Source organism: Poecilia reticulata, chromosome 15 (genome assembly GCF_904066995.2).
Source record: "Poecilia reticulata chromosome 15, P_reticulata-male-v2, whole genome shotgun sequence".
Taxonomy (NCBI): domain Eukaryota; kingdom Metazoa; phylum Chordata; class Actinopteri; order Cyprinodontiformes; family Poeciliidae; genus Poecilia; species Poecilia reticulata.
This window is the reverse complement of record NC_088844.1, coordinates 6,188,153-6,213,429: the sequence shown is the minus strand read 5'-3', so window position 1 is coordinate 6,213,429 and position 25,277 is coordinate 6,188,153. Positions and strand designations below refer to the sequence as shown.

The 25,277-nt window shown below is 38.1% G+C and overlaps 1 protein-coding gene across 2 annotated transcripts in view; it reads right to left on the bottom strand.

Moving 5' to 3' along the window:
* Positions 1 to 1,000: 1,000 nt before the first annotated feature.
* Positions 1,001 to 25,277, bottom strand: part of hspa12a (heat shock protein 12A) — a 36,473-nt gene continuing 12,196 nt past the window's right edge. The window contains exons 3-12 of one of the 2 annotated variants that reach the window (XM_008428967.3): positions 24,465 to 24,592; positions 22,927 to 23,113; positions 21,997 to 22,101; positions 21,188 to 21,304; positions 18,741 to 18,912; positions 13,611 to 13,697; positions 9,794 to 9,898; positions 9,444 to 9,702; positions 8,387 to 8,490; positions 1,001 to 7,563 (exon numbers count right to left, since the gene is read on the bottom strand). In XM_008428967.3, coding sequence (XP_008427189.1) covers positions 6,932 to 7,563; positions 8,387 to 8,490; positions 9,444 to 9,702; positions 9,794 to 9,898; positions 13,611 to 13,697; positions 18,741 to 18,912; positions 21,188 to 21,304; positions 21,997 to 22,101; positions 22,927 to 23,113; positions 24,465 to 24,592 — 1,896 coding nt within the window. In that variant the 3' untranslated portion in view covers positions 1,001 to 6,931. The remainder of the gene's footprint in view (positions 7,564 to 8,386; positions 8,491 to 9,443; positions 9,703 to 9,793; positions 9,899 to 13,610; positions 13,698 to 18,740; positions 18,913 to 21,187; positions 21,305 to 21,996; positions 22,102 to 22,926; positions 23,114 to 24,464; positions 24,593 to 25,277) is intronic. The other variant, XM_008428968.3, reaches the window with a different exon arrangement.

The following is a 25,277-nucleotide window of genomic DNA, read 5'->3' as shown; positions in this document are numbered from 1 at the left end:
CTCAGCGGGACCAAAATCTGGACTTTGACTAGACTTTATACTTCTTCATTAAAAAAAAAAAAAAGTTTTACATATTCTTGAAGCAGCCTCAGACGTGAATCGACAATGTTAGCTGTTATGCTAAGCTAACAGGGTCGTGCTAAAAGCGAAGCGTGACACTTCCAGTTCTAAGCTTTCAGATGACTTTCCGTTCTTTGCCTGGCATTGTGGCGGCGTCAAACCTGAGATCTGCCCACAGATTCTCTTGAGTTCAGGGCTTCAGTGTTTCCACATCATGTTTTCATCTTTTTGCCACCTCACATGCTTCACAGCTGGGATGATTTATGGCTCATGTTCTGGGTTCAATTTCCACATTTTTCTTAAAGACACATTAGTTTATGAACACAGAACCCCTCTCCTTCCTGAGCCACATGATGGTTGGATATTCCCATCATTTCTATGTTTGAATAGTTTGCATATAATACTTTTAAACAGATGAACACGACGCTGTGAGCATCGGTAAGTTGTTTCTAAGGATAAACCAGCCATGTACAGGTTTCAATACATCCACAGGTGTGACTCCAATTAGCCTATCAGAAGTTGCCAAAGGCATGACATCATCATCTGGATTTTTCCTGGTTGCTTTAAGAGCTAGTAATCATTATATATGCAAGCCTCTGATTTTGAAGACATTAATAAATAAATATGTGATAGGTTCTCTTTCTAGTCATTGTGGCATTTAGCAAATAGACATAATTTGGGTAATTTTACCTAAAATAAGAAAAGTTTGGTCCAGTTCAATGTTAGACAAAGAGAAACTTCATGTGTCTTCTTATTCAGTGCACTGTATGTAAACTTATGGAATACCTGCTGTTGAACAAAATGTCATAAATCGTGAAGCGGTGTCCCGTTGGGTCACCTTTAGCTCTGATTTGAATGTTTGCTGCGACATTACTTCAACGAGCTTCGACAAAGTCGGCGTAAAAAATACGAACCAGCTGAACAGAAACCAAGCACAACATTTTCAAATACATATTTGTTTTATTGGTGACAGGCTGGTGATGGGGCATTAATGCAAAATATAATCAACACCGCGAAACTGCGCTTGAACAAACAAGTGAATCAAGACAAGACATATAAGAAAAATAGCTAAGACTTTTGTGCATTCACAAATGGCACTAAAAGTTTATGTAGGTTATGAAGCTCGCCAGTGTGGCTGAGTGATCCTGCTCACTCCTTCTGTTTAACATCTTTCCCTTACAGAAATGTTTCCAGACGTTGATAAGCAGATAACCTGAGGCATGAGATATAAGCTTGAAGTCCGGTGGCTCCACTGACTTCAAGACTGGCCGAACCAAAGACGCCCTTCACTAAACAAGAGTAGATCTGTCACAGATTAGGATTAAAGCTGCTACACTGTAGTAACTTGTGCATCACATAAAGATGAAAAAATATACAGCAATTATTCATTTAATAACACAATACAAACATGGCTTCATTTGGTTCTTCAAAAGTAAGGCTGCACGCTGTGGGCAAAGAGACAAGTGGGAGGGCTAACCTTAAGGAGACAGCACATTTGTGAATCTGTAAAGCTAATTAGCTTCCTGTGTAGCCATGCCGAGTGAGGCTCATGCAAATCATGCAGTACTGAAAGAGTGCCAAAGCGAGAGGAGGCTCCTGACGTTTGTTCAACTTGTACACTAAACCTAAAAGCTTTACTTTACCTGTGACAGATTATTACATTTAAAGTGACTGTTTGATTTCTGCCAACGGCTCTTCTGACTCCAGGTAAAAGGAAGGTTTCGGCGTTTCCACGTCACAGACTTGGCTTGAATCAAGAATTTACAAGAGCTAAATGTTAAGAAAAGATTTTTGCTAGATTTTTTTTTGCCACACACACACACACCTACACACACACAAGCACACAAGAGGATCAAAGATCAAATCAGTCCACAAATGAAGTAGTTGGGGTAAAACATTGGAATAGCACATGGCTAATTATTAAACGTACATAGAATGTTAAAATTACCTTTTGAGAACTATTTTCTTGGTTGTGAAAACCTCAAAACATCCTGTTTGAAAAAAAACAAAAAAACTAGTTGTTGCTCAGGTACAATGTTGACCTCTTCCTACACATAGATCTCTCAGTCTTCTTTCTATGTTTTAACTTTCGGTTCTTTTCATGTGTCTTCAAATAAATAAAGGTCAGGTGACCGACTGGGCCATTCTAGTGATTTTCACGTTTGTCAAGAATGTTCAGGTGCATTTCTTTATTTAACTGACATGTCCAGATTTTATTTAACAAACTTTATACGATTTTCAATGTGCTTCTTTTTTTTTTTTTGCACAGACGTCTCTGTGACTGGGTGGATTACTTATTGTTTTTAACAGAACAAACTCTACCTGCAGATTATCCTCAAGCTCTCGACGAGTGGCCTCTTCAAACTTTGACAACTCTGGATCGTTCTTTTGACTCCTCTGCCAGAGACGCTATAAAAGGTACTTGGCTGTGACGTTTATGAAATGAAATGATGCTCTTTTCACTTCCAGATTATGGCTCAACAGCACTCCCTGGACCATTTAGTAGTTTAGAAAATGCAGCTGTAGCGAGGACTTCTACGATCTTTAACAACATTAAGACCATTCTGAGACGGTCTCTTTGCTTCTATCCTTCTTTTCTCACTGTGTAAAGCTTTAGGCATGTAAAACCAGCTACTTTAGTCCCAGTTAGTACTAAACTAGCTGAAATTAATTTCAAAGTAACATAGTTGTCTTTAAAATACTGATGGTATAAACTGTCTTGTTTGGTTGTCTATAGCCTGCACTTTCTATACATCAAACGTACAAAACTAATTCAGTGCCATTCCAATTTTTTGACCCACAACCTAATTAGTGGACTAATTTGCTTTGATTTCAGTGTGTGTGTGTGTTGAACATATAGTGGAATATATATATATATATATATATATATATATATATATATATATATATATATATATATGTGTGTGTGTGTGTTTGTCCTACCATGTCTCAAGGAATTACAGATGTCTTCCCTACTGAAACTGAATTTCCTATTGCAGTTTTCTAACATTCAATACATAACCTGAAATAAACCAAAAGTATATATATGCCCTAAAGTTACAGCTGTATTTGATGAGACAAAAAAAAGAAGAAAAAAATCATGAAATAATTAAAAAATATTGCCCTAAAAAATAAAAATTTGTGGTATCAAAAGTGTTCACACAGTGTTTTACTACTAATTTCTTCCCTGCATTTAATTCCTTTGTCAAACATCGCCATGAATCAAACACTACTCTCACAAGTAAATCTGTGAAAGATCTATCGTTAGAGAAGCCAAAATTACGGCACTAGCTAATATACGGCGACACGGACAGAGATGCATTCAGCTGTTTGATTCGACACCCAGCTGTTCTCCCTCAAAACGAACTGAACTCAATTCAGTTCGGTTCACTTCATTCATGGAGCGCCAATTCACGACGACAAACGTCGCCTAAAGGCACTTTACAAAGAAAATCCTTTCAATTCAATCACACATCAAATCCAATAAATCATAGTTATGAAACAGTGTGTTAAACTCAGTAAATTCTTCAATTTAGTTTAAAAAGTGACTAAGGAAACCGACCAGATTGAATCATTGTTTTGCAGCATTCACTCCTCCTGGACCAGCACGTAGTGACAATCGCTTGTGTTCCAGTCGGATAAATTGGGTTTAATATTGATTGAGTTGATTGGAAGATGCCTTGGAAAGAGGCCCTCAGACAGCGTTTTGTTCCGATTTGGAGTAACATTATGAAACTGAGCTGAATATGTATTTAGGAATAGGTTCTGTGGAAAACAGCAATATTAGCAGCATAAAGGCACATAGATATAGCATACTGTTCAGAGGCAAACAGCACAATGGGAATGAAAAGAAATGTTTGATACTGGTTTTAAAAAAAACATTTGATTAAATTAAGCCAACGGCGCTTATGTGATAGGAGGAGGTTAACATGTCAGTGATGAGTACACGCTTCGTCTCTAAGTCACGTTGGTTTTCTAAGCTCAGTGTCTGGATCAGAAGAAGTTAAAATAATACTCTGCATTTTCTGTCCTAACATTTTCCAAATATCATGCTTGTCTTGGAGAAAGTCCTCTGAAACAAAAAGATCTGCAGAAATTTGCATAAGACGTTATTGCTAATGACGCCTCAGTCCTTTTACAAGAAAAGCAAGCAGACTAACAGCGCCATGAAATCTGATTATTTAGGAATGTCAAAAGAATGTCATGCCACACAAATGATTTGCAAATTTTACTTGAAATTAAGAATGCAATTTTTTTTTATGTAGAAATAAGATTTGTTGCTTCAATAGACAAAACTCTGCCCAATGACGCCTGTGTCCAAATGCTGTTGTTCCTTCTACAGTCATGTCTCTCTAATGTGCAAAGAATCCACCCTAACGCTCTGTCTGAGGAGATGCAGGCTGTGAAAACCTCATGAAAACATGGTTGTGTTGTCAAGATAGTTGTTGATACCACCACAGCCTAGATGCTGCGCCTGCTAGCAGTTGTGAAAGAAGTCTGTATAAAAATCCACGACAAAGTGAAGATCCAAATGTGAATCAGTACCATAAAATTAGAAACTGGATTTATGCAAGAAAATATTCCCTCTAATATGATGCAAATCTATGGAGCCCCTTAGGGGACGTGGAGGATTTTTTTTTTCTTTTGCGTTCCTTCGCCATAATGTACTGATTAGTTCATGCGGCATAACTGAATACTCCGTAGTTTGTAAATGCAAAATGTCATGACAATAAATATTTTTTAAACTTGCCCAACCAAAAAAAAAAGAAAAAAAAAGCCAAACAATTCTTTTTCTTCTTTCCCCTGGTGTCCTTCTGTCACTGCTGACAGAAGGAGAGACAGATCCTCTGTAGATCCTCTTTTATTACTTTCATGAACCTTTTCTCTCTGTAGTCTTTATTGTTCCTTCCTCCCTGGGAGTGCCTTATTTATTATGCAACAAAAATTTCCGCTATTGATCATAAGCACAGCCTTGTTCACAGCCATAATTTTAAACAACAGAGGCATTCAAACAAAAGAGGGTCAGTCAAGGTTGTTCTTGCGTTTCAGATTGACTTTGGAGCACAGTTCAGTTTCCCTTTCGAGTTTATTTCTCCTTGTAGTTTATTTCTCCATTGGATTCGATCTGTTGTTTTCAAAAGACTAATCCAAAGTAGAGGAACGTGAACGAAGGGAAATGATCAAGGTCACAACAATCCTGCAAACACAGGTAGGAAGCCATAAAAGCAAATGGCTGATTCATGTCTGCAATAATCAACATCAATTTTATTAACCTGGCTTTGGCATTGACTAAATATTAAAACTATTTGCAGTGAAACTGGCCCATATGAAAGTAAATATATATATATATATATATATATATATATATATATATATATATATATATATATATATATATATATATATATATGAGTCATAATTTTGCAACTTTGTTCAGTCTGATTAATTAGGTCACCAACATTTTTTTTCAAATAGTAAACTGTAGCTGCTTGCTGCTGTGTTCAGTACAACAATGTTAATGAAAGCTCTATTTTCACTTCGATAGGAATACTTAATTGATTAATAGTGACTAATAGTTGGTTAATATAGAAAAAAATTAATACTGACATCAGCCATCTAAGGAACTCATTTTACGTACGATGGCCCAAAACGAACCAGACTGAAAATTTGTTCCATGTTTTCTCAAAAATATGGACGTAAATCCCATCAGACGGCGAGTTGAAATGAGAAAAGCTCTTTTGTAAGAAATGACTTGAGTCTGTCCGACGTCAGCGATACCTGATTCGATCTGCTTAGTCTGGGAAAAAAAGGTTTTTCAACAAGATCAGACTGAATGTTGTGTTTAAAATGTCTCCGCCTTGAATAGGGGCTACACAAGTAGACTGTTGGTAAAAGCGTAATTTTTAAGACAGAAATACTTACAGACACTAACATAATTCATTTAAGGCTAATTGTTAATGTAGCTCTGACTCCATGAAGACAGATTGACGAGCCATTCTGATCCATCGCTGTCTTTAAAAAAACACTGCTTTCATTGACATTCCCAGGAAATAACTTGGGATAATTGTTACTTGCACAATATGGTCTTAAGTGGATTGAATCGCACTTGGGAAAAGTTGGGAAAATATTTATTTGACACCTGATGCTAAATGATACCAAGAAGCTTAACGATTGTTGCAACTGGAAAGCAAATACTGCTCAAAGTTTAGCAAGTATGGAAAACTTACCACCACATTTCCACAGGGCAAGTTATCATACTCACCTACAGTAATAGCACAAGTGCTTTGAACACTGGACTATGAAATACTGTAAAAAAAAAAAAAAAAAAGAAAAAAAATCATCAATTATAACTTAGGTTAAAATGCTGCAAATAAAACCTCTGTGTGAATAGAAGTTTTGTGTGAAAGTTATGATTCGTGCGTGGCTCGCCTCTGCAGTGCACAGCGAGATAATGTGCAATAAGACTAATGACTAAGAATTCAGAGAACAGAAATCAGAACTGAACAAGTGTTGACGGTGTTCCCTTTTAAACCTGACAACGCAGAGCTCCTGCCTCAGCACCGGGCTCTCAGAACAATGTTTGCTTTAAGCCTTTTAGCAGAACAGTGCTCCTCAGTAAAGAAAGTGAAAACATGGAAACCAGCGACAGCTGAAGCAAACTGTCTATTTGATCCCTTTACCATAAATGCTACAGTCCAACATTTTGGGGGGTATCATGTCGAACCCTATCAACGTTCTTCAACCAAAAGTATCTGAGCCTGGAATTTTATACGTTGCAAATTTCTAGTACTATTCATAGTTGTTATGTGGAAGCTGTATTTTCATGACTACTGCTTCTGGGAATTCTGGAAGCTAGGTTCTCATATGAGCCTTAGTGGCTTAGGAAGTCGATGCTAGCTTTGACGGTGCGTCCTGTGGACACGTCTATAGCCATGGCTCGAATCTCTGTGTCACCGAACTGCATGAGGGTCTGGATCTCACGGCGTGGCGCTGAACTTTCTGTTCCACTGACATCTAAGCGAAGCGTCCCACACTTCCTGACCCCGGGCTCGCTGATAAACCCTGCGCTCTCCTTCTCCGAGCAATAAACATGAATAACTATCACCTGCTGGGAAGGCTTTGCTGGCGTATAGCTGCGCTTCACCATCTCACCCAGTGCCACAGATTGGTCAGCAGCAATGAAAGTATCGAAGACGTCGGTGCACCAGCGGGTTCCGTCCTTTATCAGCAGTTTCTCCGGCGGGTGCTTGCCCTCCACAAATCGATTAAGGACACCTACCCCGTATGTTAGGGGTGAGCGACGTACTTTAATGACACTGGGGTCCAGGCCAAACAGCACAGCACCTTTCAGGATGGTTAGACCAACGTCGTGCGGGATGATGATTCTGGAGCGGCCCTGCAGCATGTTCTGGACAGCCTGCTGCAGCAGGGAAGACTCAGCAAAACCTCCAACCAAGAATAAGAACTTAATGTCGCTAACTTCTGGCTTCTCAAAGAGTTCAGCTAGAGAAGGCAAAAAAAAAAAAAAAATGAACGGGATTAGCAAAAAACAAAGTAAACTCATTACTATGATGATGTTGAGTTAATTGATTCAGTGGGGAAAATCCCATAGTAAAAGCAGAGTTAGGCTGCCTTCACACTGCAGCCTGATGAAAGTGCTTTAGTAGTAGCTTCTCCCCCCTGTACGGCGCCCCTGCCTGCTAATGTCAAAAAACCCCACAATTTCGCAATTGCTGTGTATCCGTTAAATAAAAAATTTAATTAAAATCACAAGTGACTAAGCTTGTTCACGTAATGTCATTAAGCGATGGATGTAAACAGTTACACAAGATTATACTCATGACTAAGCTGGCACTCATCAGCTACTTGCAGAGGAGACGTCGGCGACAAGCCCCTGATACCTGGGAGCTGCTATGTGTGCAGCGTTCTGGGGAATTTGTAGTCGGCGGGTTTTACATGGTTTTCATCATTATCTGGTTGTTGAGCATTTTTCTGGTGTGAAAACACAAGTTGTTGTTTTTTTTCAAAATTCCTGTGCTTCCATTATGCAAATGTATTTTTGCATTTTCAATTTGCGCAATCCTACAGCTAATGGAAATGTAGCTAATGTTTATCTTGGCGCAGTGGTTTTAGGGCGTAAGCTTATCCATCTTACTTTAAGAAAACTGGCCTACTGAACAAAAACTACTAAGAGAATAATTTTGTTTCAAGAATTACTTCACAATATGCAGAACAATTATTTCAAGAGCTGCTCTGTCTGGAAATAATGCAGTTCCTAGGCAGCAGAATATGTGTTTTAATCTTTGATCCCATAAGTGGAGCTTACTGAGATGTTGGATGATATGGTCTATGGTCGGTTTGAAGAGGGTATTCATTGCATCTGGACTCATCCTCAGCATCCCTTGAGATGACCATTTAACAAAGTCCACACTAAGGAGGAGAAGAAAAATCTGCTTAATGCAATGCAAAGTCCTCTGCATGGTTGAGTCAAATAAATCTTCTTTCTTTTGTCTTCTGTCATGAACCATCCTGTGGCACTCAGGCAGAGTGTGGCGGATGTCACGGTTGGACAGCTGGGGAAGCAACTGTCCCGTCAAACCACACAAAATAAACCTGGTGTTTATTTTGTGTGGCTGAGCTGTAATATAACCATAGTCAGTATGGCTTCAATAATAGTAAAGAGGCAGCAATTAAACTGGGAAACTAATTTAGTGAATATTTACAGTCAAGTACAAAATTCTTCATAGACCCTCACAGTTTTCCACTTGGAATGACTTTGTTTCTACGAAGACATTTGTTCTGACTGGAAATGAGAAAGGTAGAGATGTTAAACGATAATAAAACAATGTGAACGAATACTTATTTTTAATTTACACTTTACTAAAAAGGCAAATGTTGGAAATTATTCTTTCAATTATCTCCTTTCCATCATGCTTAATCTTTAGATCCCACCACCAGATTCATGTTAGGATGTGGGCTGAACTTCTCCAAAATGCTAATATTACATCCAGTCAGAACAAACATATTGCTAAAATTAAGAGTATGTAATAGAGTAAAAGAGGACATCCAGGGGAATGGCGGAGCTATTTAAAAAATTTTTTTACTCTTCAAGATGCTAAAATCTACCATTGAAGATATTTCTCATTTACAAAATAGAAGTTGACATTTGCTCCAAGACGTTTATAAATCTGTGACCTATATCTGTCACAGATATACTTGTGCCATCCTTTTCTGATGTTTGAGATCTATTAAGTCCCATGCTGTGTGAGGTCTCCGTTCTAGACAAATGGCTCATCAAACACTCAACTTAATATGAAATTTATGCCCACAATGAATGCATGTAAACATCTGATGATTCCTACAGCGTTCCAGATCGCACTCACTTGCTTTTGCGCAGAGCGTGGTCGACGCTGTGACCCCGGAACTTCTTGTAGTAGTCAATGAAGGAGAAAGGCAGGTTGATGTTGAGAGGGTTGGTCCTCTCAGGGGCTGCCGCTCTCTTCCGAGACTCAAATGCAATCATCAGGTCCACCCAGGCGGCTGGCCTCTTAATTTTAAACTGGTCGATGAAATCCTGGCCAAAGATCTTACACAGCAACTTCTCAAATTCATAATCAACCCCGATGGAGCCATAAGGTCCACCTAAAGGAAAAAACATGGGCTTACATAAGGAATCACACAACTATAAATGTGATGACTGGCTTTAAAAGTAGCTTCTTCCCACACAATTTACCCGAGGCCTTGTAGAGTTCTTTTAGATGTCCTTCTGGAAGACGGATTTGATGGACAGTCAGGTCCACTGTTCCTCCCCCACAGTCCATTACCACATAACGGTCGCCTGCAAAGAGAACAAGCAACAATCGTAAAGCAGCAGCAAACCAAAGGAAACCAAACATCCAACACTGTTGGATGTTTTCTACCAACATCCTTCCTCAAAGGATTGCTCCAACATACAGTGACTGCTTTTGAATTCTTATTCAGTTTTGATAACATTCTTACTTAATCAGCTTCCAGCTTTTAGATGTGCTTTGAGAAAATATGTTTTGTCATCAACCTTCTCTTGTTGGTAAATCCTGGAAAGATTTTTTTTTTTCAAAAATTTGGGCTGTCTGCTGATTCAGAGTTCTTATCCCAGGGAGACATATCATTGCTCTTTTGCTCCGTAGTTTGTTGTATTTTCATCCTGACCAGTCACTTATTCGTCCAAGCTGTCATTTTTCAACGATAGCTTGAAAAACAATTTCAAAATATTAGTGTAGAGGACAATAATAAAGATGTGTGTTGCAATGAGGTGGCACAAATTCCCCAGAAAACTAACTTCCACTACTGCTCAATATCAGGCAATGTTTGTTTGTGAATATGCTAACCCCATTGTTGTGGCCTATGAAATTCAAGTTCCATTCCACAGATTGGCACACTCACTCGCACCATTCTCCTGGAGCTCGCTGTTACACTAAAAAAATAATATTTTTTAGAGCATACTTTCCTGCTCCTACTGGTTTATTTGTCCTTTCTTGCATTCCTCTGAATGCCAAACTGCATTTCTCTTGCCAGGAGGATATTGACAAAATACAGCCTTCATTCACATGATGAAACGGCATCTGTCAAGCGTATTCATCCATCTAAAAAAGGCTGACAACCAGTCTTTATTTAGTCTCCTTGGTAGTCAGCTGCTGTGCTGGCCAATTGATGGTTTTAGTTTTCATCGGTTCCATTCATGAAGCATGAACAGAATTAATTCACCAAATAATTATCAAGATATCTTGACTTACTGACCACAATCCTTTTTCAGTGGACATTACCGTTATGGCAGATGTTTTCTGTTCAACATCTTTCCAGTTAAGCCTGTTTGTCCAGTTCTTTACTATCCTCTCCAAGCTCTTGTGAGTATTTTGGACCAAAAGCTTTGTACTTTTTCCTCTTGGATATTTGCTATAAATGCAAAGGAATAATATTGTTCAATGTTTTCAAACCCTGTACCTGACATGGAAATATCAAAACTTGCTCACTTTCTAGAAACTGTCAACATACCATCTTCTGCTTTCGAGTCGGTTTATTGTCTTATCCAAATCCATGAGAATGTCAACAATCAAATATAATCAATTTATAAATGACTAAAGATTGGAGAATACATGCCACAACAACAACCTGGCAGGTCTTTTGGTAAAAACAAACTGACCAGAAAAAACTGATACAGATTATTTTTTTCTGTCTCTGAAGTAGACTAACAATTTTTAAAATTGAAATGTTCTTATTAAATCCAGTATGGAGTTTTAAATTTTTATTATAAATTTTCAAATAACTAAGCTCTATCATATCTTAATGGTCAATGTTCTCAATTGTCAAGCTATTCCGAGATTAAGCTATCTCGGAATAGCTTAGTTCCGAGATAAGCAAAAAATCGATTGCAATATAAAGCTTTTACTTATCAGTCTACTTAGTTCTATTGTTTTTCTGTTTAGATTTTTTTTTTTACTGATTTTTAATTTTTATTTATTTTTGCTTAGATCTTGCTATTTTAGTTCATTTCATTTGTTCATTTATTCTCAGTAATTGTGCTTTGGATTCATTTCTTTAGATTATTTTTTCTGTTGACTTTTAGTTGCAGTTTTTTTGTTGTTTTTTTTAGTTGTCTCCACTTTGTTTATCACCTCTCCCTCAGCCTGCTTTCTTCTCCCCTGCCCAGCTGCGTGTCATTTCACCGTTGCCCTTCGTTCACTCAGCTGCTTTCCATTCTCATCTGATTAGCTCCTCTGGTTTCCTCTCATTTCCACTCATTTCTCTGTGTTGTTTATTCTGCCTTACTCCTCACTGGCATCTCACTGTAACGATGATCAGGTTTCTGGCCGTTTTCCATGTTCATGTTTTTGAGCTTTGCTTGGGCAGTTCCACTCCAAGTTGTTTGGCCACCTTTCAGTGTAAGAGTTTATTTTTCATTCATTCAAAATGCCTTGTTCTCCAGCTGAAGTCTCTGTGCTTTAGTCCCCCAACACTGGTCCTGAAGATACACTGCCGTGCGTGTTTTAGATGTCTCTGCTTTAACACACCTGACTCAGATGATTGCAGTTCAGCAAAAGTCTGTAAATCGGCCATCAGTTGAAATCAGGTGCACTGACGCAAGTAAACATCTAAAACACCAGGGTTCCCCCCCCCCAGTGTATTTTAAGTCTGGCGGGCCACCAGGCTTTACTTGTGGCCCCACCATTGCTTATTTTTTCCAAGTGTTTTAAAAAATGTTTGTATTTTTAAAGGCTTTAAAGTTGTTGTCCAACTATAATAATCATCCATCCATCCATTTTTTTGTACACCCTTGTCCCTAGTGGAGTCAGGAGGTGCTGGTGCCTGTCTTCAGCAAACGTTTTGGGTGAGAGGCGGGGTACACCATGGACAGGTCGCCAGTCTGTCGCAGATCTTCTAATCTTTCAGTAACACATAATTATCAAGTGATATTTTCAAATATCCTGTAAACGTCATTTAACTCAAAAACACGACGGGTCGTTGGATGAATGACTGCCCTAGCGCCCAACCACCAGGCTTAGCAGATTTTCTGGGGGAAACCTTGAACATGTAGGGCAGGGTGCCTTGAGGACCAGAGTTGAAAAAGACGGCTCCACATCATCAAAGTTGACATCTTGCGAAACAGCTTCCAGCTAAGTTTACAATTTAAACTTTCACTTTTTGATAAAAGCTCATACATTTGGTACAAAAAGTGAGTACATTTGTGCTCGGGTTGTTCATATGAAATGCAAAACTTTAGGCAAATCAATCATATACCAGCATGAGGAGACTATGTACAGCTCTCACAAACACCACCAAGCTCAGTTTTTGCTAAATGAATAAATTTGTTATATTGACAACATAGCATTTTTATTCAAATTTCAATCACACAATCCAATAAACAAACTGAACTTTACCTGGATGAAGACTGGATAAATCTGTTTTTAAGTAGCGTTTCCTTAGATTACGCTTGCTGTGCTTCGATGCTCCTGCATCACTAAAAACAAAGAATGCCCCCTTTATATTCCTTTTAAATGCTAGAATTTGTGTACTTTAAGCATTTCTAGTGATTCAGGTGTAATTTTTGCTTCTTCTATGCAGAGACTGGGGGATTGTGGTTTTGTACACATATTAGACTTGAATCAGTTTAGAACCTGGTAAAGATTAAATAAATTGTAACTTTAAATGCAAGAATTAGTATTTTCTCAAGTGCATAATTATGTATATAATCTGAATTGGAGACCATCTCTACACTTTGATCAAAGAAAGAAGAAAAGAATAAGATCTCTGAAGGGGTCATGCTGTAAATCAGTCTTCAATAGAGGATTCTCATCTGAGTCATACCACATGCTGCTCACCTAAGACATAGAAAATATGCCAGGAAGAGGGTAAAAATATGGAAAAGTGCAAACAAATAACTTAAACAGGTATTGAAATGAATGTTAGTTTCACAGAATAATCAACATGCTTTTCTGAATTGAATTGTGCCGCAGAAACTCAGTCAAGCTCACTAATCCTGAAAGAAAAAGTTAAGAAGAAGAGAAAGACACTACCTTCTTCCAGCTCCGACCAAAGCTCCCCTATGACATTTTCCACCAAAAAGGTGCGGCTCTGTCGGTTGCGCCGTGCAAGCTCCTTAGCTGGTTGTTAACAGAAAGAACATTTTGGAATGAGTGTCAGGAAGGCAGGAAGCTCTGCTGTGTGAGGAAGTGATGCGTACAGCGTAAAAGGAAAGCAGCAAGCTCAGGTGAACACTTTATAGAATTTAATAGCATATAAGATATATATATATGTATTACATGATAAAGGGATTATTTTCTATTATTATATGATTGAAAATGGATTATCATTTAACTCAGTATAAACAAATTTGCTTTACAATATTATACTAAGATCCCTTTCCTTTGTATTGAGATTTTATTTTAAGCGTATAAATCAGTTTTCTATATTGTTCCATTCAATGTGCATACATGCCCTGACTGATGCAAAGGGAATGAGGTCAAACAATAAAAAAGGACAGCAAAAAATCAATTTAGGATTTAGTAAGTTACTAAAAAACATAAGAATTTTACTAGTAAAAGAACCAGAATATTTATTTTGTTCTCTAAATGAGAAGCAAAAGTGCATTGTCTATCAGAAACGTGAATATTTTGGTATCAATCCAATATCAAGTAAATGCAGGGCTAGTATCGGTACCAGGTCCGATACCGATACTTTTTCTTGAAATGTCCTTATTGAATATTTTGGTGATTTCACTTCAGCTGGTTGATTCTGATAAAATCCAGGGCAAATATTTTAGGCAAATAAAATGTTCTATTAACTAACAACAATTTAACACAATGTAGGATAAAAGGACTAGAATAATTCCCTTTTTACCTGTGAATTTAGAAGAGAAAAACAAAAGTATCAATGTCATTGCACCGGTATCAATCCAGTGCCAATAATCGCCCGGATATTGATAACGTTGACATTTATTGTCCCAGCCCTCCTTAACATTAAGAAGATGCTGGTCATGTGCTACCAGCATCATTTGGCCTTTGCATTAATACTTTGATGCAAAGGCATCAAAGTATTAATGATTTTTTATTTTTTTTTGTTATGCGATACTCTGCAATGCTTTTCTCGTTTTCACCGTTTTAAAAAGTTTTTACAAATTTATAAAAATATCCAGACAAACTTCTTGTAAAATGTAACCTCTGATGTCTTTTTCACATTTTTCTCACAAACATGTGCACCAAGACCAAAATTCTGTTCATATTCATAAACCTGGCTTATTTAGAGCTGAAGTAATATTTTAATATATGTAAGTAAGATTAATGTTTTTGTGTAGCCCAGCATATTAGGGTGATAGTAAGGAGCTCCTCCAATGTCCAAAATTTGGAACTCAAACAGAAATAATCAAAACCATGCAAAACACTAAGCAATTATAAAAAGGGTTTGCATGCTGTGACGTTGGTAAAGGTGTTTTCCATTTATTCATAAAAAGGGTTTAAATAATTTTAAACAAGCCCTTAATAAAATGTAAATGAGAATATCAGGTTTTTTTTCCAACATTAGCATTCCTTTTAAATCATTTTATCTTTTAAGACACACCGACCTGATACCTTGCAAGAAACGAACCTTTTTGTCTAAAAATATATTTTAATGTCCAAGTCTGTCTGCGTTATGAATATACATGGGGTTTACTGTGGTTTATGCAGGGGCGCCTGCAGGATGCTATCAGAGGGTACGCGCAACACTGTCCCTGCATCTGACCTGCAAGAGCACAACCACATCACCAACACGCATCATGTCACACAAAACCAGCATTTTGTTACATCATCACACCAGCTGTAGTAGAATGGACACGATCCCAATAGTTATACTTTCACTTCAAAAGTCAACAGAATATTTTTCCAAAAGCAACAGGATTATCAACATGGTTTTGGACAAATGTGACACTGCTTGATGTGATTTTTATTTATTTTTTGTTATAGTGGTTTTCTCTAGATTTCATTTTTTGATATTTTAGTCTGTTATCTTTCAATGTTCATCCCCCTTTAGTGAAGAAGGATTTCATTTAGGCTATATAATTATAAACACTGTAGTTTTCACCCGGTAAAAAAACAAACAGCGTATTAACGTTTCTTGCAAATTGCAAAAACATCATTAAAAAAAAAAAAAACAACTGATTGATATGGAATAAAAATGCTGAACTTAAACACGTTAGAATCAAACATACTTTACATTTACAAAAACAAGCAGTAAGTTAAGCAGTAAGTGTTGAAATGACTTATTATGCATGCAGATGGATATGCAAATGAAAGCACTGGAGCAGGAACATCTATTCCAGAGGACATCTCATAGTGATATCAGGCAGTTGACAAAGCATCCGACACTCAAAACAGCAAGTATGCATCACCAAATGAAATATGGAGACACTATGCAATGTGACCAGAACCTGACAAAGTTTGATGGGATCACATTTTGGTTTTGGCACGATGCTATGTGGTCAGAGCATGCAGTACCCAGCATCCAGGGCATATTTTTTTACAACACAGTGTAAAAAACATATTGAGTGTGGATGCAGTTCCATACCCACCATTTAAAATAAAGTAATTATTGAATATTTAATACTTTGTTTGAATCACTAAATTTGACTTAAAATGCCAATTCAGTTCCTGTGACTAAAACAACCTACAGTAGATGATTTTAGGGAAGGAGGGGGCATTATTTCTCATCAAAAAATAAATGTCTCTCTTGTTTGCACACATGCATCTAGTGGTACTAATTCATAGTGAACTTACCACAAGTTTGTGGTCACAAAAAATATTTACCAGAGCAATAAATTAATGACATTTATCACTGTGTATTTTTGGTGTAGGAGTATGGTGTATTTTTATAATTAAAAATAAAAGCAGAAATCTATATTTTTTTGTTTTTCCTTGTTCTTACACATGGATTTTCATCAGGAAATTTGTGTTGTTCTTCCTTTTCCTTACACAAGCGTTCTTTTGTCATTGCCTTGTCTTTTTTTATTTTCCTTGCGCAAGCTTTGCCATTAAGGAATGTTTAAATGCAAATGAGGGGCAGTGTCATCAGGCTTCAGCTTATATGTACATGTGTTGTGTGCAACACATGTATAGATCTCTTGATGAAAATGCATTCATAAGGAAAAGGCTAAACAAAATAATATAGATTTCTGTCAGTTTTGGTCCTCCGTATAGGAGTGGTGTAGGGAACGTTAGTGAGAATTGGATAGTGTCAATGTGAAGGGAAGAGGAAGGAATTTGCGGTTGCTGCTTCACTTCATTTTATGTTTCAAAGGAGAACTGAAATCACTTCTTGAAATATTGACAATGCATGAACATCATTTATTGAAACACTTCATACAACGGATTCATTTCTCTGACTTGTATACTTGCTCTTGGCGCTTCTGTCAGTAAAAGCTGAAATGGGCCGAACCTGATCACTACCTTCCGGGTGCATGACGCGCACTACGCCCCAGCCAGCCAGCCGGCCACTAAATTAGTGCTGAAGAACCAAAAACAGCTCTGCTGTCTGGCTGTTTATTGGTGAAAATTAAAAATCAAAATTCCAGAACATTTTATGGGAGTAAATGATAAACAATCACACCAGTATGAACCTGAGCTGACAGCTGGATCTCCAGAATCGAGAGAAAACTCTTGAGAATCGGATTCTGATGATCATGGCTGATGGAACGACACACATAGCAACCGAGGCAGGAACATGGGATGAGAACAGATTACTACTCAAATGCTCTCTATTCTGTATTATTATTATTATTATTTATTTTATTTATTTTTTGGCTGGTTTGAACAATCAATTGCAACACACAGTGAACCATGTTATGACCATTTTTATCCAGCCGCTGTTGAAATGCTTAATGCTCATTATCCTTGGTGGAACTGTACACATCACACATGTGAGGCGGCCATGAAATATGCAGAAAACACCAAAAGCATATTTTATGATTTTCTTTCACTTTTCAGTTCCTCTTTAAATGTTAAGATAAGAAAAGTGTCTTTATTTGAAACTGGCTAAATCACTACATATTCATGGTAGAAATAAAGTATTCTTTCTGACCTTACCCTTTTACAATATTTTGGGGGTACGTTTTTGAGATACATTTAGTTTAAAGCACAATCTTCAAATTAAATAATAACATGGATGAGGCTTTGATGATGTCTGATAACACAAAATTACTGAACACCAAGTCACCCTGACCTGATTTGAAAGACAAAAGCTTGCATGCCTCAACAGTGTGAACACGGTCCACTGAGTAAAGGGAACCTCAAAGACGTGTGCTCAGCCCTTTGCTCCTCACTCTGCTGACTCACAAACACATCATCAAATTCAGCACAAAACCAGTTCATTAACTTGGTAATGGCAGAGTAGCTGTTTCCCTGCAACCCGTCCATGCCACACGCACACACTGCAATTTTTGGAGTTTACATATCCTCCCAGATCTCTTCTTGACTCTTAACGCCACACAGTACAAGTGCTACATTCAGAGAGACGAACAGAAGAGCTTTGAAATATGAGTTGAGATTGGTACATTTCTTTCTTCTATAGTGTTTTTCTGTTTCTTTAAGACTTTTGTGCTGAAGGCCTTTATTGACTAATCAGACAGGAAAAAGTCAGCGAGCGAAGGAAGAAAGACATGCAGCCTGGGTAGGGAATCAAACCCGACTTTAAGAACTACAGCGGCTCAGTGGGCGATGAGGGAGCCTAGTTCATATCAACATTTCCTTCAATAATTAGAAATACAAAGAGCTCATTGATTCTGTGGTATTTCAATTCTATAGTTTAAATGTGATCGTTTAATTTGTGTTGATGCTTTTATTGTGAAGCACAATTTCTTGCTACTAAGTTCTAAGAAAAGAAGCAACAGCAAGCTCAACTGTGATGAATTCAACTTAATAAATATGATGTGTGTTCATGCAGTTTGTGTTGTTTACCTGGAGACACTACAGAGGCAAACGGTGTGAAACAGGGAGAAAACAGCAAGTTACAAAGTCAATTCTTATGTTGCTGAAGTAAGTCAGAGTTTTCTGTTTTGCATGTTAAAAAGAACAGAAGCCCAGAAATAAGAAGCATGAGGCAAGTCATGGTATGCACGGCGTAAAACACATTAGTTGAAAAGATTTAAAGCACTTTTTGTGAATGTTGACCAAACGTACCTTGGGTCATTCCACTCCCCACATTATCGTTTGGGCTGAAGCCGTTCTGGGTGGTCTGTGTGCCCAAGTCCACCATCTGATGGAGGCGCAGCTTACGACAATAGATGGAAGCTGCCTCGGGCTCTAGAGCAATGATCAGCTGTTCTGGGTTTTCACGTGACACCAGAGCAGACTGCAGAGAGGCAGAGGAAACAAAATACGATTTATAATGATCAGAAAAAAAAAAACTTCTGTCTTCTACAACATCCTGCAGAGTGTGTTTATCAGTTTTTTTTAAGGTAAAAAACAACAAAAAAATAGAACAAATGTGAATGTGTGAATGTGTAATCACGATAAAATACAATATAATATGTCACCTCCACTTTTAGCACAGCCAGGAATGGGAGCGATTACAGCGTTCCCTGACTGCAATGTATTACAGGGCTGGTTAAATTCAGCATTGGTGTTATTTATGCCACAAAGATCCCATTTCAGATTTATCTTATGCTTAAAAATATATTTTGTACCAGTGGATCTGATTCATATTTAAAATTTCACTGATTATTTTTGTTGATTGCATATGTTTTTTTGTTTGTTTGTTTTTTCATCTTTTCACTTGGTCTGAAGTTAATTCCAATATTTACTTACCGGTAATTAAACTTAATACCATAACTAATACTATCAATAATAATAATAATAATAATAGTAATAATAATACATCAAACTTGTATAGAGTTTTTTAGTCCACTCAAAGAGGCGTTACAAAGAAAGGAAAAACTCTGACAACATAAACAGTTAACTTAGCTTTCCCTCTTTTAAATCTGGCCTGGATGACCCTGGAACATGACTGCATGTTTTCCTTCTGCTGGGCTGCCTCTCTGGCTGCCCAGCAGAGGCTGCTGACTGCCAGAGGCTGCCAGCAGCCTTAGCAAGGTTTCCCCCAGAAAACTTGCTAAGCCCGGTGCTGAGGGCGCGGCGGCAGTCACTCAGCCACTCATGTTTTTGAGTTAAAAAATGTTTAAAGTTGACAGGAAATTTGAAAATATCATTTAATAATTATGCATTTTGGAAGACTGGAAGATTAATACCCAAACACCAACTATCAAGTCTTAAGAAAAGGGCAATCACTAAAAAAAAAAACTAACAAATTAACAATGCTAGGCCTGGTAAAGTAAAACCTGGTGGCCCGCCAGGCTTAAGATACACTGAGGGAAACCCTGCAGATTTCAGAAAACAAATTAAGTGAGGAAATGTGGCTGACTGGGTAGAGTTGTTGTCCTGAGACTACGAAGTTGTAGGTTTGATTCCAGCTTTCTCTGGTCACAAGTTCATGTCTCATCTTACCTACCTGTGTTGTCCTAAGTGAATGTGACTTTTGCGTTTTCAGTGGACAGAATAGAAAGAGAGCTCCATAAATTGAGTCCTTTTAATGTGTAAATAATTTTACATGATATGTAATATTATTTGCATAGCATAATGTATGTAAATAATTTTCTTGGTGTGCTTTTTCTTCCAGATGTTTGCTTCTTCAGCTGCAGTGATCGCTCTTTAGAAGAGAAAGTAACAGAGAGTCTTGTATTGCCTCTATTATTTCTCCTTTTGTCTCCTGTAAAGAGCCATTGAACTAAATCCTCTTGCAAGATGCCGAGTCACTGTGTATGCTGAAGCTTCACTCTAACACCTTCCCCTCTTACTGGATTTAGCAGCCTGCTCTGTTCATTGATCTGACATTCCAAATCTGGAACGGACCAGAACAAGACAGGGTAGAACAGGTCATCTTCCTCATCTCTTCAATAAAACCCATTTATAAAAGTGAGGAGGGATTTTTTTTTTTTTTTCTGGTTGGGCAATTATTGTTTCAGAGAAAAATGTTATAAAAGACAAAAGAATGCTGCATCTCTAAATCATAAAAGTTCAACACACACACACGCACGCACGCGCACACGCATACACATGCAGCACTGCTGGTTCATATTGATGGTGGTTGGTTGAAACTGAAACTTAATGTCAACACTTCCTGTCTGATTGCTTAGTAGTAGTGTGCTCCATTTGGGGCATTCATGGGACATTAAAATTTCTATTCCAGTTAAAACAAGCATGTTTTCCCAAAAGCTAATTTTCCTTAATCTATGTCTAAATTTCACCTAAATAAAACATTGATAGTCAATTCAGATAAGTCTGGATTTCAACCACAGAAAAGAAATTTTCACATTCTGTGATAAAATGTTCTGTGGTAAGAAAACATTAAGTTAATGTTTTCTTACTGAAAACATTATCTTAATATTTTTTGTAAGGTAACATTTTTATCTTACTGAAAAAAAAATGATTACTGAACATTTTCTTTAGCCACTTTGTGCGCATGAAAGGGAAACTCATCTTTTCTGCCAAATTGTCTTAGAGCTAATGAGTCAAATTATGTATAAAAAAAGTATGGAAGCAAAAAGACAAAAAACAGACACTCAACCCACCTTATAGGCTGCTTCCCTCATGAACTGCTTTGCAGGCATTTTCCAGATTGCTGGTACTGTGATTACCCATCTCACGTTGCTGTTGTCAAATTCACTGCCAGTTTGATCACTGAGCTCCTGCAGGAGAAACGCCAGGCGGAAGTTAGAGTTCAGTCCTAGACTTAAACAACATAACAGTTCTGTATTTGAGAAAGTGGAGTTTTACTCCTTCTGTTTTATATTTGATGATTTGCAGGTGTAAGGCTAATAATTAATCAGAGCTCAGAGCAGAGGCCGGCAAAATTCTCTCTTTACAAAATATTTTAATCTGTAAATATGGGGGAATTTTTCTTCCACAATTCGAGAGCACACACATTTTCGGTCTGAGAGCAGGATTACATGTCTTTCTTCTCAAAATCTGTAATGCTTGTACTCAAAACGTCTCCTCGCACAAAACAGGCACACCCGCTAGAAGGAAACAAATGCACATCCAGTACAACACTTTCATTCTATTGGCTGAGAGGTTGCCAGGCGACTGTGCATTTTTGTTCCAAAAGCAAGCAGAGAACGTTTCGTAAGCGAGCAGAGAGTTCTGTAAGAGGAGATTTGCTCAGAGCAAAAACGAGTTCTGAGCGCGAGGAGAAGCTTTGAGCGCAAGTATTAAAAGTTTTGAGAACAAACGCCATGAAATCCTGCTTTCAGACTGAAAATGTGTGCTCTCAAATTATGGCAGAAAAGTTCCCCCATAGGCAAAGTATTGAAACAGTCACCAAAAATACTGCATGTTCAAGAAAAAAAAAGTAAAATACTGAATTGATGATTCATTTTACCTTTAATGCTTGCTCCTTAAAGAATGCGAGCGCATAGGCGAAGATGTCCAGGGCTTTCACTCGCTTTCCGTTCGCTGCGTGGATCTCAGTGTCAATGGACAGATTCTGACAAACACAAAGGACAGAGATGGGCCTCAGTCTGCAGCAGCTTCTCAGCCCATTTCCTAATGAGGTCACGTATCTTCTTTCAATGCAATAAGAATTCATGATGTGCTCTGCCAGCATTATGGTTTGCCAGGAATGAGAGTAGCTGATAATCTATAAAGTGAAACTGACAAAGTAAGCGATGGAAACAATATAATATAACAATATAAAAGAGGCATTTACAGTCAAATCTGAATACTGAATAAACAGCCAGGGAAAAAACAGGGAGCTTGTAACCATGTCTAAATCTGTCTTTAAATGAGAGATAATGGACTGCACCGTGGTGAGCTGGTTTATTTTAAATAAAGACTTGCCCAGCAAAAATGTTACACTTACATATGAGCTTTGCAGACACCTACTTTGTACACAGTTACACTTGTTGCAGTATACTGCAGACAAATTTAAGTAATAGTCCAAAATGTTTCAGCACATGTGGGAAAAGGACTAAGACATGGGCTGGAGGTATGGCTGCTTGGAAAACGGTTCAATTGTACGCTGACTGAAATGTGTTAAGCAGCTTGAATGAATCTGGTTTCCAGGTTCAAACCTACGACCCCTCCAGGCAACGAGCAGGCAGCAGATCATGCAACAGCAGAACAACAGCAGAATTGCAACCCGCGGGCAATTCTGCTGCACAAGATTGTGCAAAAAACATAACGCATCAGACTAGCCCAGGTCAGCAAGTCACCGAATAACCCAACTGCCACAGCTTGAAACACGAGCAGCTGAGCTGATCAGCATTTATTGATCAGGTGCCGCAGATATCCAGCGTGTTCTGAGCCTTACTGCAGTGGTGTGAAGCTTCATTTTGAATTTCTCCAGGTACAGCCAGTGTTTGGACTCGCTAGGATCCAGATCGTGGTAGAAATCACGGGCTGCGTATCCAAAGCTGTGGAACTTTCTGTCTGGAGTCAGCAGGATGGTGGTTGGAGTTTTCTGATTGGAAACACCAGGGTCTCCGCCCTCCCAGCGCCTGGAGAGGGGGATGAGTCAGGAAATGTCACAAACATATTTATGACATAAATTTACTGTGATAAAAGGACATAATCCAGCATGTTCCAGCATAATCATGCCTGGAACACGAAATCTACTGATTAAGACTTTATTTAGCTATTTGTATCGCAACAAAGTAAAATGTGGAAATAACTACCCAAAGCAGAAGAAATCAGAAGAATCATTACTTCAACGCACTGAAGAGACTTAATGCTAAAAAAAATAAATAAATAAAAAATGATTTCTACAAAGCAGACTGTCAACTGGTTGGTTGGGATGAGGCAGTTTTAACAAATAATGTTCACAAAGAACATCAGGGCATCAGGAATCTCCAGGCAGGATTCAGACCGTGCAAAGAAAAGCCACATACACAGAGTCTACACACACACACACACAGTGATAAAAAAAATCTGATATCTGCAGTGTGTGTGGTGTCCAGCCACACACACTGCAGATTTCAGTCACCAATATTCAGATGTCAGACAGGAAATCTAGACGAATCTACATTTTGCTTAAAGAAATGTATCCAGTTACAGAAATGCATCCACAGCAAACTAAAGTGCAGTTTGCTGAGGATGCAATAAACCAAAGTATCATCCTCAGGTTACAATGGTAACATGTCACTGTAAAGAAAAAATGCCATCCATTAATGTAAACAAAATTAGGTATTGTTGGATACTTCAGTCCCTTTCTATAAGTCGGTGAAGTGTTTTAAAATGCTGCATGAAACATAATAATGGAGTTAATGTGTTAACTTGGGTTCGGGAGCTGGGCCACGCCCAAACCACACCTCTAATTTTCCAAGCATCTCAGTCTGTTACGTTTCGTCAACCCCACCCTCCCTTACCCTTTATCTCTTTCATTTCATCTTCCTTCATTCATAACCATGTTTCGCTTCTTTGTGCTGCAGGTTTCGTCTGGGGGGGGTCATATGCGGGCTTGGGAAAATAAGAAGATCCGTTTCCCGAAGACTAAACCCCCACCCAGAGTCTTCACTTCCCAAACCCTCCACCATTCTCCCCAGATAACCAAATCACTCATCCCTTCAAACCTTATCTTTTCATCCCTTCATCCCTACATCCATTCATCCATACATCTTTTATGCCTGCATCCATTCTTACCCTCAAAGCTTCATCCTTCATTCCTTCATCTCTTCATATCCTCATCCCTCCATCCCTATCCGTTCATTCCTACATCCTTCATCCCTTCATCAATAAATCTTTAAATGCATATCTTTGTGGCGTGGTCCTTCTTAGTGAATTGTGTTTTGTTGATTCACCCCACCCCCACTCTTAACCCCACCGACTGTCTGCATTGCAGTGTTGGCCCACCTCATGGTGTGAATGCACTCCGGCTCCTTTGTGAAAGCGTAAGCATAACCGCTGGATGTCGTGCCAAAGTCGATGGCGACCACCACCACAAAAGACGGTCCGGACTGCACCTGGTCCGTGTCACTTTGCTGCACAACAAAATTAGCACAACATCATACACAGCCAAGAGGACAGATCAGATGCAAAAAAAAAAAAACAGAGGAAGTACATAAACACAGAGCAGATCAATAATACATGATATATATACATATACATGATACAGAATCAGAGATTTGTCTAATGGGGAACTTTATGAACTCCAATCTAAAGACAAATTATAAAAAACTTACAGAAGTCCTTTTAGCAACTGCTAAGAAATGTATTACAACAAAATGGAAATCAGACGCCCCCTTCCAATTAAAATATGGCTTTGTGAAATCAATAGCTGTGTGACCCTAGAAAAATAACCTACTGGATGCAGAATAGAAGTAAGACTTTTTATAAAATATGACAGCCATTTTTAAGGTATATGCAAAATCTACCAGCACATTTGATTGACTGATCATCCTGTAATCGAGCTGGACTTGACAGGATTTATGAGCGAATCTGCTACCATCTGTCTCTCAACCTAATTCCAATTCATATACATTTTTATTTCATCCTTATTTATTACCCTCCTCACCCACCTTACCCACCCCCATTCACTTCTTGTCATTTGTTTGTTATATTATTGTAAATGTATTTTACTTTAATATGTCTGATTGCTTAAATTGTGCTTTATTGTGAACCAATTTTTTCCTATCAGTTAATACTCGTGATATTACTAAAATCCAA